This window comes from Cyprinus carpio, chromosome A12, assembly GCF_018340385.1.
Source record: "Cyprinus carpio isolate SPL01 chromosome A12, ASM1834038v1, whole genome shotgun sequence".
NCBI lineage: Eukaryota > Metazoa > Chordata > Actinopteri > Cypriniformes > Cyprinidae > Cyprinus > Cyprinus carpio.
In genome coordinates, this window is record NC_056583.1 from 18,909,028 (window position 1) to 18,928,608 (window position 19,581).

Consider the following 19,581-nt stretch of genomic DNA (forward strand, 5'->3'; position numbering starts at 1 on the left):
TGTATGTATGTGTCCTATAGTTAAAAAGTTAAGCGATGAAGAAAAAGAAGAAGAAGAAGAAGAAGAAGAAGAAGAAGAAGGAGAAGAAGAAATAAATAAATAAATAAAAATAGATTTTACTCTTGGAAAAGCACAACAGATCATTAAAAACAATAAAGTCACAGTGTCTTACAATAGCCTAAGTATAGCACAAGATAAAAGATATAGTATCATAAAAATCCAAACACTTCAGAAACATTCACCTTCAAAGACTGTCCTGTTTCCAAAACAGAAGACATGAACATCTACGCCCTTACACTGTTTCGTTGTCCTTACAGGAAGCTGGTTCAGAGGCTAGAGTCATAATAATGTCAAGCATTCTGTTTGTCTGAGACAACATGTCACTCTGTCAGGGTTGCCATGGAAACGCTGTGGATAGCTAGTGTGTTCATACAGTGCTGAGATGAATGTTAAAAGCACCTTACCAATCTTTTATTTCTCTCTCACACTTTTCTCATACACACTGAATTCTGCCTCAGTTCACATGCTTGGTGAAAAACAGAAAACCATAACTTGCTTTGCTTTTTCCCTTTCTTTTTAAGTCTTTGTGACAAAAATGGAGTGAGAGAGAAAGAATGGGATCATGACATGATCCATATTGGATTCAAGTTTGCACCAAAGATGAATGTCACAAACATGACCAATCAATCAATCAATCAATCAATCAATCAATCAATATATATATATATATATATATATATATATATATATATATATATGTATAGGCTGCTTTTTCTTTACCATCAAATAATAATAATAGAAATAAAAATAATAAAGAAAAATTCTATTTTAAATAAATAATATTTTCTATTCAGCAAAGAAACTTAAAAATAAAAGCCATATACCATGGTTTTGCACAAAAACATAATGCAGCTGTTTTCAATATCAATAATAATCAAATCAGCTTATTAGAATGATTTCATGAGACACTGAAGACTGGAGTAATGGCTACTGAAAAATCAGAATTGCCATCACAGGAATAAATTATTTAAAAAATATTAAAATAGAGACCAGTTATTTTAAATTATATTATTTAATAATCTTATTGTTTTCCCCCTTTTTTTTTTTTTTTTTTGCAAATAAATACAGTGAGCATGTATGGAAAGCATAAAAGGTTTTCATGCATAAAAAAAATTAATCACAATTCAGATCCCCCCCCCCCCCCCCCCCCCCCCCCCTCAAAATTCTGTGTTTGTATCTCACAATTCTGAATTGTGAGAAAACAAGATTTGAAGAGAATTCCTAAAAAAAAAAAAGAAAAAAAAAGAAAAAGAAACAAATTAAAATCTTACCAACCTTAAACCTTTGAATGTTGAATGTTACATGCAGTCATACACATTTATATATTTTACAAAACCATTTTCAATCACCTGGGCATAAAGAGGATTTAAGATAATGAGAAACTGATACAACTGCATGTGCAAAAATCCAAAGTATGTGTATTTACTTCTGGCTAGGAGTGCATTGGAGCTGAAACACAACCTCTTCAAGGTTACTCAGACAGGAGACTTCCCTCTAAAATTAGATTAGTTACTGGCTAGTCACATTGACTGAGATATTAACAGTGTATAAGTGGGAGAGGCCAAGAGTGAGAGCTAAAGCATTTGACTGCATTGTTTCATGAACATTAATATTTTAGCTACATGACCCCCAGTTTTGAATTAGATGTAAATAACATCACATGAGGGGAAAAGAACGGATGTTTCTTAATTGATCTTAGAGTCCAGTATGGTCTTAAATATCAAGACCAGACTAAATAGCTTTAACCAACAACAAATGCCTTCAGAAGTTGAGTCTTTACCAGGGAGCTATAATCCCAGAATAATGTTAACATCAAATAATTAGACTATAACTATAAAAATTAAACACAACATTAGCCTCCTATGAACCATCCATACAAGCTGAAGAGCCCGACCTTAACACAAGCTTAACACACAACTTTCATTAACATTACACACACCAATAACACCCACATGAGCTTATACATACAGTACAGTGTCCTTCATTGGCATCCTTGGAAAATATTAGCAAAATAAGCTGTGAAAAATGTCTTTATTGTTTCTCGTCTTGGTGTTTTATTAAAGTACTGTACCATGGTATTTCCATCACTGTGCCATGGTATTGCATTAAGCAGACTGTTTGCCGTGCCAATTTCTTTATGTTCTTATGAAATGTGAGTACCATTTATAGTCTTACACAGCTAATGATAGCTGCATGTTTCTGAGAGCTAAATGCATAACAGTTAAGTGGTATTGTAAGTGACAATGAATACAGTCACTTAACATGTAAAATTAAAATAAAACCGTATTGGCAACCCATGCTGTTGTTGATTTTTTTTTTTTTTTTCTCTTTATCAAAGAAACTCAACAGAAAGGTTCAATTTCCACAAAAATATTAAGCAGCACAAATGTTTTCAACATTGATGATAAAATTAATAATAATAATAATAATAATAATAATAAATGGTTCTTGCTAATATTATTGTTTTACTGTATTTATAATAAAAAAATGTAACCTTGGTGAGAATAAGAGACAAATTTACCAATCACAAACCTTTCCAAGATCTCAACCATACAGTACAACAAAATTATTGCAGACACTTATAAAGAGAAGATTCAACACTCATAGTCCTTAATGTGTACAAACAGACTGACATTACAATATATATTGAAAACATGTCTCAGATATCAGGAGCCTGTGGTGATTAATGAGAATAGTCTTCAGTAAAAGTGTTCTTATTTATTTTTGTGCTGTTATTACCGTAGAAGCAAGCATTAAGGGAAAGACTGATTTGCCTTGAGAGCTGCTAACCGTGCCTACAATAGACTTGACAGTTGACATTTTAAAGCAAAGAGGGACGAGAATTGCCATTTACAGACACAATTATTGCAAAATTGCAACACTGCATGCAATATTTTCTATACAGAAGCAAAGATGTGGTGATATTTTCAATGAAAAGGCTCTCAATAGGTGTAATGACTGCAAAGCTTTTGAAATTCTTTTCTTGCTGGAGCTCTCAGTTATAAATTATGAGTTGCTCAAGAGGTTTAAAAGCATCTCTGAGAATCTCTGGTGTGCTCATGACCATCTGAGCAAAGCTTAGTTTGATCCGAGAGCTTCTGCAGATTATAGAGAGAGAACATCTCTCACAGAGAACATTAGGAGGAGGCTAATCAGTATATGCACTTATACACACATTCAATTCTTTTTTTAAAAAACAGTTTTGATGGTACAACATGACGTGTGATTAAATTGCATATTGTGATAGCTGTGACAAATGCTGTGTTTTTTTCATTATGAGGCATAAATACATTTCTAAAAGGAGAAATTTCATTTCTTTCAGGACGCATCTTCGTGTTGTGAATCATAACAGCTTACATAATAAATTTCCGTGTCTTAGGATGCTTAATTTAAACCAGAAAGCCCCAGAGTGTTCTTTAGCCTTTTCCCCCATTTGTCATCTTCCCTCTTCTGTTCTGATCCACTTGGCTGTGTGGCAAACAGCCATCTAACTCGATTACATGCTTCTTCCTTAACTGACTGCAACAGCCAACCAAAAGCTGGACACACAGTAAAGTGATTATACACAGGAGCACAACCTAAAGCACATCACGGTGTGTGTATGTGAACAGCTATCAGAGCTGTCATTTCTAAAGTCTAGAGCCGGAGGTGAAATGCGAGAGAGCAAAACACAACCACTAAATCAGCTCCATTTGTGTTTGCACAGACTCTTGTGTTCTGCCATGTCAATACTACCAAGAGATTGGGGGAATTCAACTTCTGAATGTGTGGGATAAACCAAGACAATAGAAAGAAAGTGGATAAGACATTATACGACTCATCTGAAGGCTAATATATGCATGTTACTGCTTATGGCTCTATTATGTAACTGACATTGCATAACACCACAAATATGACAAAGAATAAGATTCCTCATTCTTTATAATGGACTATAAATAGCCAGTGAAATCACTTAGTGCTTATTTTAGGCACATTTCCAATACAAATAAGTTATGACAGCTGCTGCTGTATTAAACTCTGGTCAAAAACAGAAAAGTGCTGGTGGCGTACAGTTAAAGGAATAGTTCACCCCAAAAAAATGAAAATTTGCTAACCCTCAGGCCATCCAAGATGCAAATGAGTTTGTTTAGTCAGGACAGATTTGGAGAAGTTTAGCATTACATCACTTGCTCACCAACGGATCCTCTGCATTGAATGGGTGCCGTCAGAATGAGAATTCAAACGTCTTGTAAAGTGAAAAGCTGCATGTTTGTAAGAAACTAATCCTTCATTAAGCCATTTTAACTTTAAACTATTGCTTTTGACCAAACCATGAGACCACAATCTATAATAACACCTCCTGTTATAATAACGCTTCTGTGCATATTCCTCCCCTGATTCCTCTTCTGATTACATTTTTAGTGGAGAAAGCAATAATATGGATAGAGGACTTTTAGCTGGAAGCATCAGTTTTAAGTTTAAAACATCTTAATGATGAAATTATTACATAAATACAGCTTTTTGCTTCCCAATACATTAACTGATGGACTGGAATTTACTTGTTTTTATCAGCTGTTTGAACTCTCATTCTGACGGCACCCATTCACTGCAAAGGATCCCTTGCTAAGCAAGTTATATAATACTAAGTTTCTCCAAATCTTTCCAGTGAAGAAACAAACTCATCTACATCTTGGACGGTTTGAGGGTAAGTACAGATTCAGTAAATGTTCATTTACAGAGAGGATACAAATGAAGGCAGATAATCAAAGTACAGCCTGTAATTGCAGAAATTCACAGGTTATTGGTGGTGAAACAAGAACAACAGTCCTGTTTCTGTCAGGACTCCAGCCATGTTTTTTAAGGTCACACTTTTGCTTCATTCACATGAGTCATATTGCAAGTTTGTGCATTTGGGCTTCTCAGAAGAGCCATAAGACTTAATTTCCCTCACTATTCAAGTGAGTTAATGATCATTACTATTATTAAAACCTCCTGCACCTCTCCTGTAAACACTCATTAATGATAACATATCTTCCTCAGTCATTATTACTTATTACTTATTACTTGCATGCTTACACAAGCATGTAGAGAGGGCTACTGGGTTTCTCTACATCTATTTTGATACCAACCTACTGAAACTTCCAAATGACTTCCAGCTGACACAACAGCAGATGGCTTTGGACTGCAGATGAAGTTGCTCTGGGCATGATGGTGAATCTGAGTGAGAAAGATATTGATCAAATCTGAGAATCAGATAATTCCGTGCATAATAAGTATACCATTTATTGGACAGTGCCTTTAATGAAACCCTTTGCTGTACATTGCCTTTAATGAACCTGATAATATGCTGTGGACATTTTTTTGTATTCATATTTATTTAGATAAATACAATAAAATTGTAGTCTTGTATACAACTCCAGTTTCTGAAATAAAATGAATTTTTTTGGCCTGACCCAATCGCACAGTTGCCAGTAAGAATAAAAAAAGGAAATTGTACATGATGATAAACTACATGATAATACATAATCAATGGTGCATGTTCTTCTAACTGCAGCATCAAATTCAGATGTAACACAAAAAGTCTTTGGAAATGTTTTTACAGGTACTTGAAGTATATGAAATGGGTACTTTTCCTCTCACCAGAGAACTACAGTAGGTTTCTGGAGTTCATGACAGAGTTTAAATCCTCAGAGGTGCTGGAGGAATCTGTTAAAAAGGACTTTCAGTCTCTGAAGAAAGACAACAGTGAACATTGAGTGCAAATAGATAAAGAAAGCAGCAGAGAAACACTTCACCCACACTCTGTCATTTAACAGTGTGAAATTCATCACAAGCCTTTCGTAAGCATTCACAGCCCACCTTTACATTGTCAGTCTATGTGTGCATATTTCTGGGTGAAAAACATCTTTCTCTGATATATTTTGTCCATACTCTGTGCCCCAGGCGCCCTGTCAGGTGAAGACACATAGGCCATTATGGAGGCAGAAGACATAGATAGAGATGGACGTCTCAAACTCAGAGGTAAAGAAACCCCATTCAGTGCCTATGTGTTCAGGTCTTATAATTCAACCATTAATTACACAGACAGCGCACTAAACGGAGATGCACACACAGACGCAGACACACACAACTGCTACTACTCATGTAACGAATATGGCTCCAACTGCGAACATTCAACACTAGATGGCAGAAGAGAGCAGGGCAGGGGCTGCAAATCACAAGTTGTAACGTTATCAGAATTCTACATTTGTCATTTATATAAAAGTGTATCAACATATAACACAAATTTCTAATCATTTCTTGTCTGATTTTTTTCTGGTTTTAGTAGTAGCAGCAATTCCAGGAAAAAAAAAAAATCGTAACGACTCTTGCATATCATTTATTTTGTCAACATCCTATTCTAAAGCCTATTGTGTTGCTCATAAATCTTGATTCTGAGCAACCTTTATGATCAACACAATAGGCTTTAAAATAGGATGTTGACAAAATAAATGATATGCAAGAGTCATTAAGAATTATTATTATTATTATTATTTTACCCTGGAATTACTAAAACCGGAAAAAATCAGACAAGAAATGATTTGAAATTTGTATGATATGTTGATACATTTTTATATAAATGACATTCTATACAATACACTTCTATATAAATGACAAATGTATGACATGTTGACATATCACAGAAACATGCAGAACACTAGATTTAAATCAAAACATATTTTGGCTGATTTATAAGACTTTTTAACTAGTAATGACCATTTGTTCACAAGTATAGTCAAAACAAGTACATTCTCATGCGTGTGTGTGTGTGTACTTGTTTTGTGTACCTTATGGAAGTCTGCAATGTCCTCATTAAGATAGCGAAACAAACGTGTGTGTGTGTTTGTGCTTGTGTGTATAACTTACCAGAACTTAATTTATGGTTCCATGAAGAACCTTTAACATCCATGCAATGCCACATTGCACAAAAGGTACTTCATAGTAGAAAAAGGTTCTTTAGATTATTCAAATGTTCTTCACATCAAAAAAACAAACAAACAAACAAAAAAAAGAAAAAAGAAAAAAAAAAGTTTTTTCTTGTGTCTTGAAACTGTTTATCTTTGTGCCCAGAGATATGATCAAAACCAAATATTTCTTAAGGAAGTGACAATATTATTAAGCCCATTTACTGAAAGTACAGTGGTAAAAACTGGTGCAAATATTTAACTCCAATAAGCAAATAGACATAACTTCAAGTCATCTCACCCCTTAGGTATTTAGAAACATAAATATAATGGAGAAAATGAAAAGGAAAACAATACCAGCACGCTGGACTAACCACCTTTTTTTTTATTTTTTTAAAACAAACACAAATTTTACACTTTAAATAAAGCCATATACAGTACACAGCATTCTAAGACTAAATTGAGGCATATCAGTTCTGATAAATAAAAAACACCCTATACAATGTGTAGATCCCATCCTTTTGAGCTTATTTGAGTTAAGGGAAGTCGTGGCCTAATGGTTAGAGAGTCGGACTCCCAATCGAAGGGTTGTGAGTTCGAGTCTCGGGCCGGCAGGAATTGTGGGTGGGGGGAGTGCATGTACAGTTCTCTCTCCACCTTCAATACCATGACTTAGGTGCCCTTGAGCAAGGCATCGAACCCCCAACTGCTCCCCGGGCGCCGCAGCATAAAAAAAAAATGGCTGCCCACTGCTCCAGGTGTGTGTTCACAGTGTGTGTGTGTGTTCACTGCTCTGTGTGTGTGCACTTCGGATGGGTTAAATGCAGAGCACGAATTCTGAGTATGGGTCACCATACTTGGCTGAATGTCACGTCACTTTCACTTTCATTTGCGCATGAAGAGATTCATCAGTCCGGCCTTATGCAGCTCTTGCAACAACTCAATTCCAAAGAAATTAAAAATACACACTGCTGAAGGACCATCTTTCAATTTTTATTACTTAGCATCTGTTTACAAAAATCCTTAACCGTTTTATAAAAGTGGAGTGATTTTTTAAATCTAACCAGGAGTGTAGTGAATCTCTAAACCAGTTAATTTGCCCAGAGTGAACATAGCAGTTAAATTATTTTGTGAAAAAATTGTTAAATACAATCAAGAGATAGCATCAAGTGACCAAACAGACCATAGCAGGATCACAAAAGATACTCACATTTTGATTCAAACAGCTTGTGAACTCTATAAGATATTGCACTTTAAAGCTTCCAAGTAAAATTAAGCTTCCAAGTAAAAAAGCCCTAAGGCATAAAACGTCTCTTAAAAAGAGAAAACCCTTCTTGATTTACACATAATGCAACATGGCAACAAGTCCATTTTGAATGTACCATCTATAAACACTTACACTCACACACCATATTAAAGGAATATGATTAAGAACATAAAATAAAATAATTTAAAGATATTCCCTTAGGTTGATTATTTTGCTCTTAGTTTGATTCTCTGAAGCTTTTAAATTCTCACTGTTTCTCACACACCATGGCAGTCCATTGTTTGAGATGTCTTAAGGCACATTTTACAGAATCTTTGTACATCGCCCATGTTTTCTCTTCATATGACACATTAGTCAGCCATTTGTCTCTCATGAACTATCTCAAAAGACAATCCAAAGTATTGACTACATTCCTTGCTTCTGCACGTAGTTTTCTTTTGAACAACCATATGAACTTTACCCTCAAAAGCAAATATGTCTAAAACAGAGGGGAGAATAACAGGTTTGTCTTGAACACGACTCCCCGGAGGTTTTTCAGTTCTGACAATAAAAAACACCCTATACAACGTGTAGATCCCATCCTTTTGAGCTTATTTGCGCATGAAGAGATTCATCAGTCCGGCCTTATGCAGCTCTTGCCACAACCTCATTTCCATTCGCATGTCATGATTAGCATAGAAATGCACTTTATGCCATTGTTTGTCGTAGTAGTGGTCTGAATACAGACTGTAGTCAGGGGTCATGAACCCGTAAGCATCAACCTGTTAATAAAATAAAACATCATCATATCACTAACTTTCCTTGACAGACAAAAAAGTATGTCATTCCTTTGGTTTTAAATTCATACGGTTTATTCTTTCTGTTTGATTTTAATGTAGAGCACTTTGGTCAGTCTTGTAGCTGTTTTTAAATGTGCTTTATAAATAAATGAACTTGAATGCTCCAATTTTGTTTGAAAATAATGTACTACCTACACTAAAGCCTAACTGATAGTATTAACAAAAGCAACTGCGAGATGAAAACACATTTGCTGAAGCAACCATGTCATTTAAGCTTGCTTCTACAAGCTTAAATTACATGGTTCTACAGATTTGTATATGATCATGCAATGCTGTGAACCTAGTTTAGCAAGTTTACTACGTCAAAGAAAAACCATACATGTGATGCAAATGTCAAAATGTATTCTTAACAAATCATGCACTATGGGAAAACTTTTTGTGGTCCTAACATAATATGGTGCAAGGAACTGCACTAAAATAATACTTTGTTAATAGATAATCTGCCCCTGTAATCATAATTTACGTGAGAAGGAAAAAAAGTTATTTCAACTGGAAAAAGCAGGGAATTTTATGTATAGGTACATTTTGAATGTTTTTTTTTTTTTTTTTTCTCTCGATGAGACTGGGTTGGTTTTATGACAGCAATAAACCCTGTCTTCAATATGTCCAACCAAGTTCAGCTGTCTGTATAGACTACAAGTCATTAAGAAGTGTTTCAACCTTTGACAATCTTGTAAAGCTACTGTAGGTGTTTGCATACAATTTTAGGTACAATGACCTTTCTACAATGCCATTATGTTTCCAACAGTTTTGACACTTAACAGACAGAGAATACAGAGAAGTATATGGGTGTTGCAACGCATTTTACAGCAGGAACCTTTTGGGTGTCATTAAAATCTAAAAAAAAAATAAAAATACAAGCAAACCTGGTCACATGTATGAATAGCAGCTAGGAGCATTACTGCTCCTGTGGACGGCCTGTAAATTCTTCTTGCGCCTGTTTTCAGAAGTTTGGAATGCAGGAACCTTTATGAGGAAAAGGAAAGGGTTAAACTTCGGAGACCAAACAAAATAAAAAAACATACTTTGAATCATCCAACCGCTTCTGGATAATCTGTGGTCAGATATTTATGTATAGTGGCCACTGAACTGTATTACTGACCACTGTTGAATGCAACAAATTTCCAATGTAGCTGTGCTAATTTTATGTGTTTCATTATACTACTCTGTGGGATCGTTCTTCTTATATAATTTCAACTGTTTGTTTATTTTCTATTCATCAAAGAATTCTGAAAATACCTGTCACGGTTTCCACAAAAATATTAAGAACCGCAACTGTTATCAACATTGATAATGATAAATGTTTCTTGAGCAGCAAATCAGCATATCTGAATGATTTCCAAAGGATCATGAGACACTGAAGACTGCATTTATGGCTGTCGAAAATTCAGCTTTGCCATCATAGGAATCAATGACATTTTAAATTATATCAAAATAGAAAACAGTTTTCAAATTGTAAAAATATTTCACAACATTACAATTTTCACTGTGTTGAACAATTAAGTGCAGAGACATAAAAAAAAAAAAGTTGACTCCAAAGTTTTGAACAGCAGTGTATTTTGGAAGCAGTCATTTAATAAGTGGGATAATGTGCAGTTAGCTACTTTGCGCTTCTTGAGCTCTCTGTCTGGAACTCATTTTGCAATAATTACTATCTGAGTGTATATTATCCCATAGTCTATGTTTGCAAAGCTCACCTGTTTCTGAGGTAGCGGATAAAGTCTGGGTGGTAGATTTTGAATTTTTCTACCGTCACATCTTTACCAAAGTATGTAGGCGGTCTGAAAGAGATAATTAAATTCAGTCTTAATTGTGTATATAATGTACAATATTATAAAAGTGTCTTTTATCTACAGAAATCAAAACATTGAGAGTTGGATGTCGTGAGAGATGGACTTTATCAGTTGTAGTGATCAAGGATATGCATAAGCAATGTTTGACGTGTCAGTTCACATCATTTATTTCTGATAATATTTACTTTTTGCTGCGCTCAGGGCCTGTAGCAATTGCTGTGTGTGTGGAAGCCGCCTTCATAAGAATATAATCTCTGTCATGGTCTGGCAGGAATATATACCTGGTCTCCTACACAGATGGATATGAACAGAGATAAAGAGATATTTGTCAGCAAACAATGTCACAACTCAACATCAACAGTACTCCCGAAGCAAAAGGGTAGAGCAAGGCACTATCAACGCAAAGATCACGGGTTCTTTCATAGAACACATCATAGTCAAAGGACTCAATTTCACTCAATATAACATAAAAAATTTGACCATCAGTGGAGTTACTGTGTCTTATATTTGCTTGGTAGTGTACTACCTAGACAACAATGGTTACCTTGGATATGGGTGGACCTCTGTAGCCAACGCGAGCATAGCTACGCATGGAGTTTCGCATAGTGTTGGTTGAGAATGTGTAGAAGGAAGTCCGGGATCCCACATCATTCTCAAACCCTTTAAGAGCCGCACCATTTACCCTAGAGATGGGAGAGAATTATTGTGATATTAATCAAATGTGACTTTCCGTTATTTTTAGAAAGAGAAGAGACTAAATAATGAAAACATAACCTGAAACGCTGATTTAAGGGAGAATTACACCATTACAAAATTATACAAATCAGTCAGACTTTCAGTCTAGTGCAAAAGACATGCTATTTCTGTCTTTTTGAGATTTGCATCACTATGAGGAGCACCGACATAATAAATATTAATATCTCTTAATGATCAACCTCCTCACCTGAAGACATAGTGATGTGCATCAATCTCCTTTCCTTTCCTTGTACCATTCAGTATTCCACCGTTTCCCACCACAGCACAGCGAATACACTTGGATCCGTTCGCGCTTTTCTCCCAGTCATCAAACATCAACCAATTTGCAGGTGTATTTAAAATTCCCAGTGAGCTGTTCAACACTGCGAATAACAACAGACACAAAACTAACCAACTAAACATATAAAACTGGTTCATGTTAGGCGTATTATTGGACTTTAATCCCTGCTGGAATTAGATAATATAATTACACATTCAATACACGCAGTTCATTAGTATGGAGTCAGAAGTAGCCAAAATTAAATTAAATTAATAAATACTTAAAACTTTAAAAAGCAAATGTAAGTATTCATTTTAAATTAACTAAACTAAATAATTGAAAAAGAAAAAGAAATTACTAAATGTAATCAAAATTAAAACTAGGCATTACTAACCAGATGGATAATTAGTAGTATTTAATAAAACAATTTAATTCCCAAATTAATTATTTATATAATAAGTTCAAGTTCTTATTTGTTAATTGCTTCTGGCAATAGTGATTTCTGTGTAGCCTGTTTTTATATTTAGGATCAGATATTTATGTAGGTGATTATTATTTATTTATTTATTTATTTTTTGCTGCAAAACATGTCTAAATAATTGTATTATCTAAAAATACTGACAAAACCAGAGCATAAAAGTATGGGCATGCTAATGGCTTTATCACTCTGAAACCTTGGACAATAAAAACACTCCAGGCAGATAAATCTGAAGTTTTAGAAGACTAGTGACTACAAGAAGATCCCCCAAAACAACACACCTTCGGCACTAACACTTCCCCAGCCGTGTGCTCCACGGTACTGACTCAACCGCTTGTACTCTTCTGGAGTGAAATGCTTTGCCCACTGAAGCACTGGGATATTGTGCAGAAACATATCAGCAAACTGAGTCTGAGGCACATGCTTCCTAATGTTGTTGGGACAGTTCTGACAAACATTGAGAGAAAGGTTAGCATGTTTCACGGCAGTTGAGATTACATTATTGTGGTATAATTTAAACTGTTGTACAGGTTTACTATTGTAATACATTTCAAAATGTAATTTATTCCTGAGATGAAATTTTCAGCATCATTACTCCAGTCTTCAGTGTCACATGATCCTTCAGAAATCATTCTAATATAGTGATTTAGTGCTCAAGAAACATTTCTTATTATAATCACTGTTGAAAACAGTTGACTCGAACAGCAGCTGCTTAATTTGCTTTAAATTGTGTGGAAACCATGATACATTTTATTTCAGGATTCTATGATAAACAGAAAATTTAAATGAACAACATTTATTCCAAATTTAAGTCTAACCTTAGCTTACCACATACTGCTTTGCTTTTTGTCCAGACTTCCGCTGGCTTTTCACTGAATTTGAATGACCATTACATTTGAATGACCACTGCTTTTGTACAAACACTTGAATGGATCTGAATTTAAGCAGGCTTCTGGAAATTGCACTCACTCACGATACTAACACAGACACAATAGAACACAATCCTAGGCCAAAAACCACTCACTGTTTGTGAAGGGAAGTCATCTGTGGCATACTGGTCACCAAAAAAGTCTGGCTCTGTGGGTTTGGCCACTGTTTTTAAGGAGCTTATGGTTGAATTAGCTTTATTTGACTTTGCTTGATCAGACTTTGCTTGGTCAGAACTCTCTTGATCAGACTTTGTGTCGTTTCCTGACTCTGATGAATCCCCAACATCTGATTGCTGCAATGAATTATGCTCCAGCTCTTCAGAAGAGTTCAGTTTATTCTCAGCAGAGAATTGATATTCCAAAGAACTGCGGTCATTCTTGTCAGAAAATAACCTGTAGGCAAGGAAAGAAAAAATAAGTGATGTTTTTCACTTTGCCTCATTGTTCAAGACAATAAAAAGCAGATGACTGATAAGAGAAAAGGAAATCAAAAGTATGTACAGTATAAAGCAAAGGTATAAATCAAATGAAAACACAAGGAAAGAGAAATATAAAATGCCTGAATGCCTTTTCCATTATTGCTTGACTGTGTATAATGTGAAATTATGCAAATGTGTTGGGAAACTGATTACTGGCATCATACTTCAAAATTCAAAAAGGAATAGTTCACCCAAATATATAAAAATTTGCTCACCCTCAGGCCATCTAAGATGTAGATGAGTTTGTTTGTTTAGCTGAACAGATTTGGAGAAATTTATTATTACATCACTTTGCTCACCACTGGATCCTCTGCAGTGAATGGGTGCTGCCAGAATGAGAATTCAAACAGCTGATAAAAACATAATAATCGTCAAGTAATCCATATGACTCCAGTCCTTGAGTTAAAAAAACTCCATATTTGTAAGAAAAAAAAAAAACCTCTATTAAGGCAGTTTTAACTTAAAACCATCGTTTCTGTCCAAAATACAAGTCCATAATTTATGACACTTCATCGTCCCCTATTGTCCTCTCACATCAAAATCCACTGACATTTGTTTAGAACTGTTTTGGACCATTTTCGCTTATAAATGGTACTTAACCTGTGCATATTTCAGATAGAGGACTTGTATTTTAACCAGAAGCAATGTTTTGACGTTATAAACATCTTAAATGATGAATTTATAACAGACATGCAGATTTTCACTTCAGTTGATGTTTATTGATGGACTGGAGTCATGTGGATTGTTGTGTTTTTATCAGTTGTTTGGACTCTTGTTCTGATGGCACCCATTCACTGCAGATAATCCGTAGGTGAGCAAGTGTGTCAAAAACTCATCAACATATACAGTGGACTGAGGCTGAGAACATTTTCAGCAAATTTTCAATTTTGAGTGAATTATTCTTTTAGGACCAACCAACCAACTAAACTCTCTCTCTCTCTCTCTCTCTCTCTCTCTCTCTCTCTCACACACACACACACACACACACGCTGGTATTGGTGGTTTATGGGGACTCTCCATAGGCGTAATGGTTTTTATACTGTACAAACTGTATTTTCTATTGCCCTACAACAACCCTAGACCTAAACATACCCTTCTCAGTAAACTTTGTGCATTTTAAGATTTAAAAAAACAAAACAAAAACCAAACAAACAAAAACAACAACACCATTTATTGTTTTTTAAGCCTTCTGAATTACAGGGACACAGGAAGTGTCCTCATAAACCACTTTCATATTGTAATACCTATGTCATACCAATGTCATTTTACAAATTTGCACACACACACACACACACACGCGCACGCACGCACGCACGCGCGCGTGCACACACACACACACACACACACACACACACACACAAATAAAATTTCTGTTGCAAACACTATCACATTTATGCAACACTTAATTACTGATTCGTTATTCTCAAAATTTATTATGTGGTACTGGTATGACAGGTTTTTAAATTCCCTAAAGTATTACTACCAATGACAATGACAATGCCATCTAGTATAATGTGCCATTTCCTGACCAATTTTCTTTTTCTCTTACCATGCTTGTGTTAAAATGAGAGCTTTGCCCTTTTAAAAGCATCTGGGCTACATTTCACACAACAGTCCCTACTTTCAGAGCAATGATTGTGCACTTCTCTAGAGAATACACTTCACCGGAGTGAAGCCAAAGCAGAGAGATTCTACTCGTGACTGAACTAAAGGAGCTGAACCAAAGCCGTAAATCTCCTATTGTTCATTTCGGTCCCTTACTGGAGAACAAAGCAGATAACTAAGGAAAAGTGATATCCAAACAGGTTTCTGCCTAACTACTCAAACATCTAAGGGAGTTAATTACTTGCACTTCCACATTTATAAGCCTCTTTTATTTGTGAAGTTGTTTTAGAACAATATGTAGGCTATTGTGGAAAGTGCTGTGCAAATAAGCTGAAACTGAAATCCTCCCCCACTACAGAAAAAAGAGAGCAACAAAACATGAAATCACTTTCTTAGCTTGTGACACCAGTCTCCACAACAACACCAAACATGTCTGCATGCTGAAATAAGTGTGCACTGTGATCACAACTCTCCAGAGACAACATGAGCACTGTGACATCACTAACTAAATGACTGACTAACTGACAAACAAACAGAAAAACAGTTAAGTAACCATAACTTTGATTTAAAAATAGTTTTATTTAAAGAAAGGAACATTTAAAATCAGACAGCGGCCAACTTTCTCAATAACATTTGTTATTCATGGACATGCATTAAAATAGGGCTGTCAGATCATTAAAATATTGCATTGTTATTAATCTCTTATTTCTTTTTTTATTGTGTTAGCACATTAAGTTCCTTTTTAAAGAAAGAAAACAAAATAATGTGTATAATATGCAGCTTTTTGTGTTAATTATGTGATTTTTGTTGTGTTGATTATGTGGCACTTTAAAAGAAGTCTCAGTAAAAACAATAATATTAGCAAAGATGCACTCTCTCTCTCTCTCTCTCTCTCTCTCTCTCTCTATATATATATATATAGAGAGAGTGCATCTTTATGTTCAATATGGCAGCTGTCTTGACTTTGATCATCATGCTAAAGTGTTCAGTGTCTGTAGAACTGCTCTATGCACAGTCAGCCATGATGAATTTATTCTTTGAGCAAAATGTCTAGCCACATGGGGATCACTGTGATAAAGTGATCTCCGCATGAGGTGACACTTCACATTCACATAAAATCTTTTTTAAACACTTTTTACTACTTATATGACTGGAGTCTTCACCTCACAATCATGCTTAATTCAACTTTAAAGCATAGTGCATATAAAAGTTTAAGAACCTACACTTACAAATAACAGTTCCAAAAAGGGGTTTTCGCAGCAATGCCATTGAAAAATCATTTCGGGTTGCCCAAAGCACCTTTCAGTGAAAAGTTCTTAAAAGGACCATTTTTTTCTTACTTAGAAGAATATTTAAATAACAAAAAACAATTTCCACTATAAATAACCTTTTTGAAATGGATTTGTTCCATGACTGTTATTTTATGACTGGATTTCTTCCTTATTGGGACCTGCTTCAAAAAAGAATCTGTGTCATCCACAGTCTGTTTATTTTCATTTTCATTTAATTTTAAAATAATCATTTATTTAAAGAGTGTAAAGATGTCCACATAACATTTAAAGATTTCTTACTTTACCTTAAATGTTTACTTGGGAAGCTTTGGAAGCTCATCACTTGCCATGACTCCTGGATCTGAAAAGCCACGCAAACTATGAATAATGTCAATAACGCGATGCCTAACAACCCAATGAACCACAGCAGAAGCCTCGGGGGCAGCCGGCCTGTCATTGTGCTATTTTCCTTGTGTTGTGAGTCTGCTTTCCCAAGAACGTTTGGTCACCTTGTAAGAACATGAGCGTTCTACTGAGGAAGGGTTAGAGCAGTGTTTGATGAAACTTGGGTTTAAAAGGGGAAGGGTTGGCAGGGACGCTGCCAGTTAGTTACTTTGTTTTGAGCTCCGGCTTTCACACGTGGGAGTATCCCGGCACCACCAGGACTTCTGTGAGAGGAGGAAAAACACAACAGAGTGAACCTCCACATGGCAGTTTCTACACAGTAATCCTGCTTTAATTAAAAGGCCTGGAAAACCAGGAAGATGTGATCCTGGTTTCAAAGTGCACCTTTGCTCAAAGAACATTTCAGATGCTAATTTGTAGTGTCAAAAAGTCTGCAGGAAGGAAGAACAGGAGGGAATGGGTGAAAGACAGAAGTGAAATTACTATATAGTCTGTTTTCAGGATCGTATAAAGAAGAGGGTGAGGGAAAGCCTGAGATAAAAAAGAAAATAGTGACTATTTGAAAGTCATTTAAGTAGAGCTGGAAATACAACTTTACAATTCTGCAACATGGCCTAAGGTTGATGATACATGCATTTTTTTAAAACAATGCTGCCACCAACGGGCAACAACTTTATGAGCAATGTTGCTTGGGCACTTTTTCTTGGAGAATGGGCAACAAATTTCTATCTACTTTAGATCAGTTGTGGTCCTTGTGTCTCACCTGGTTGCCCGTTGATGGCAATGTTGCCGAGCAAAATTGCTCAAAAAGTTACCAGTGCATCATAGGCTTAAGGCATCCCATTCAGCATTCATGAGTCAGTAACATACCCTGAAGATTCACAAGCCATAGCTGAAAAATCTGAATAAGGAACAGAACAAATGCTCTAAAATTTAATTCTCAACTGTCTCAAATACTGGAGAATAAAGCTGAATACAGAGGCACAAAGGCTTATAATATGAATTCTATTTATTTATTTATTTATTTATTTTTTGTCTTCACAATTCTTGCTATTCTTTTTCTGTTATATGTGAAATGACAAGAATGCTGTTTGTGAAGTTTCAGTATGTAGAAATGGTCCAGTAACTTTTACTCCGCTTACAAACTCAGAGTAATGTCTGAAAATTAATCCATAAGCCAAAATCCATCTCTTTTAAAAAACATACAAATAATCTCTCATAAGAATCATAATATAATAAAAAAAAAAAAAAAAAAAAAAAACCCAAAAAAAATAATAATAAAAAAAAAAAACAAAAATAAAAAAAAAAACAGCTTCACATCAAACAAAGTAACTGTCACCTTATGTAATATTCAAAGCAGTCCTTTAGCTCAAGGAAAATTGGCAGAATATGTGAACAGACAGAGAAAAGAACTGTAAAAGAAGTCAAAAAAGAGAAAAAAAAGTCTCGTACCTGAAGGGAAACTGTCAGGCAATGAGGGATGAAGTCGAGCAGCAGTGTGTCTGGTCTAACAACACAACTCTCAGTCACACTCGCACACACACTGAGCTCAAGAGGCGGCCCTATTATGAAATAAGGAACAACTGCTAGCAATTGGTCAACTCCCCTGCCCCCTCCCCCAAAGGAAGACACAACAGAACAGTGGGATGGTTACTCACAACTCAGGGCTGGGTGATAACAGACCGAAGCAACAACAGTGATAAACAAAACAAACCATAACAAGTCAACTGATGTTCAAAGACAGACCCTGGAATGAGCAAACCTAAGCAATCAGGCATCAGTGAAAGTGAAAGTCGTGACATTTGCCAAGTATGGTAACCCATACCCGGAATTGGTGCTCTGCATTTAACCCATCCAAGTGCACACACACACAGCAGTGAGAAGTGAACACACCTTGAACACACACCCGGAACAGTGGGCAGCTATATCCAGCACCCGGGGAGCAACATTCAAAGATAGACCTAAGGATGCATAAGTATAGATTTAGTGAGGAAGTTTTGGGTTGTGAGTCAGTAAGATTTGTGATTTTTTTAAAAATACTTTAATTCAGAAGGATGCACTAATTTGATCAAAAGTGACAGAAAAGACTTTAATAAAGTTATAAAATTATTTCCATTTCAAATAAATGCTGTTCTTTAATTTATTTAGTATAAATATTTCATAATATTACTGTTTTTACTGTATTTTTGGTCAAATAAATGCAACCTTGGTGAGCATAAAAGACTTTTAAAGACTTTACAAACATTGGAACTGTAGTGTATGTATAAAAGGGAAGGTACATATTTCAGTATTTTTTTTATTTTTTTTATTTCATAACCATTTTGCCTTCACTTGATTATTTTAAATGGACCCGTGATGTAACAAATACATTTCTAAAAGTATAAATATCACTGTATTCTGGATAGGTCATGAAACTACATGCACATTATACTATAGATATTATACAAAACAGTTTAACAATGACAAATTATTTGTGCAGAACAGCAGAAAAGCTTGTTTAATAAGTGCTCCCAAATA

The 19,581-nt window shown here is 35.2% G+C and overlaps 1 protein-coding gene across 2 annotated transcripts; it reads right to left on the reverse strand.

Annotated features, from left to right (window-relative positions):
* Positions 1-7,955: 7,955 nt before the first annotated feature.
* On the reverse strand, positions 7,956-18,837 carry st6galnac (ST6 (alpha-N-acetyl-neuraminyl-2,3-beta-galactosyl-1,3)-N-acetylgalactosaminide alpha-2,6-sialyltransferase). 2 transcript variants are annotated; one of them, XM_042767997.1, is made up of 11 exons: positions 18,517-18,837; positions 17,828-17,965; positions 16,965-17,327; positions 13,400-13,697; positions 12,657-12,822; positions 11,826-12,000; positions 11,427-11,565; positions 11,068-11,171; positions 10,787-10,870; positions 9,956-10,055; positions 7,956-9,011 (listed from the first exon to the last, which is right to left on the reverse strand). In XM_042767997.1, exons 3-11 carry the CDS (start codon positions 17,114-17,116, stop codon positions 8,841-8,843), a joined length of 1,389 nt encoding a protein of 462 aa, XP_042623931.1. In that variant the 5' UTR covers positions 17,117-17,327; positions 17,828-17,965; positions 18,517-18,837; the 3' UTR covers positions 7,956-8,840. The 2 variants fall into 2 exon arrangements, with proteins under 2 accessions (XP_042623931.1, XP_042623930.1); XM_042767996.1 differs by lacking the exon at positions 17,828-17,965.
* Positions 18,838-19,581: the final 744 nt, after the last annotated feature.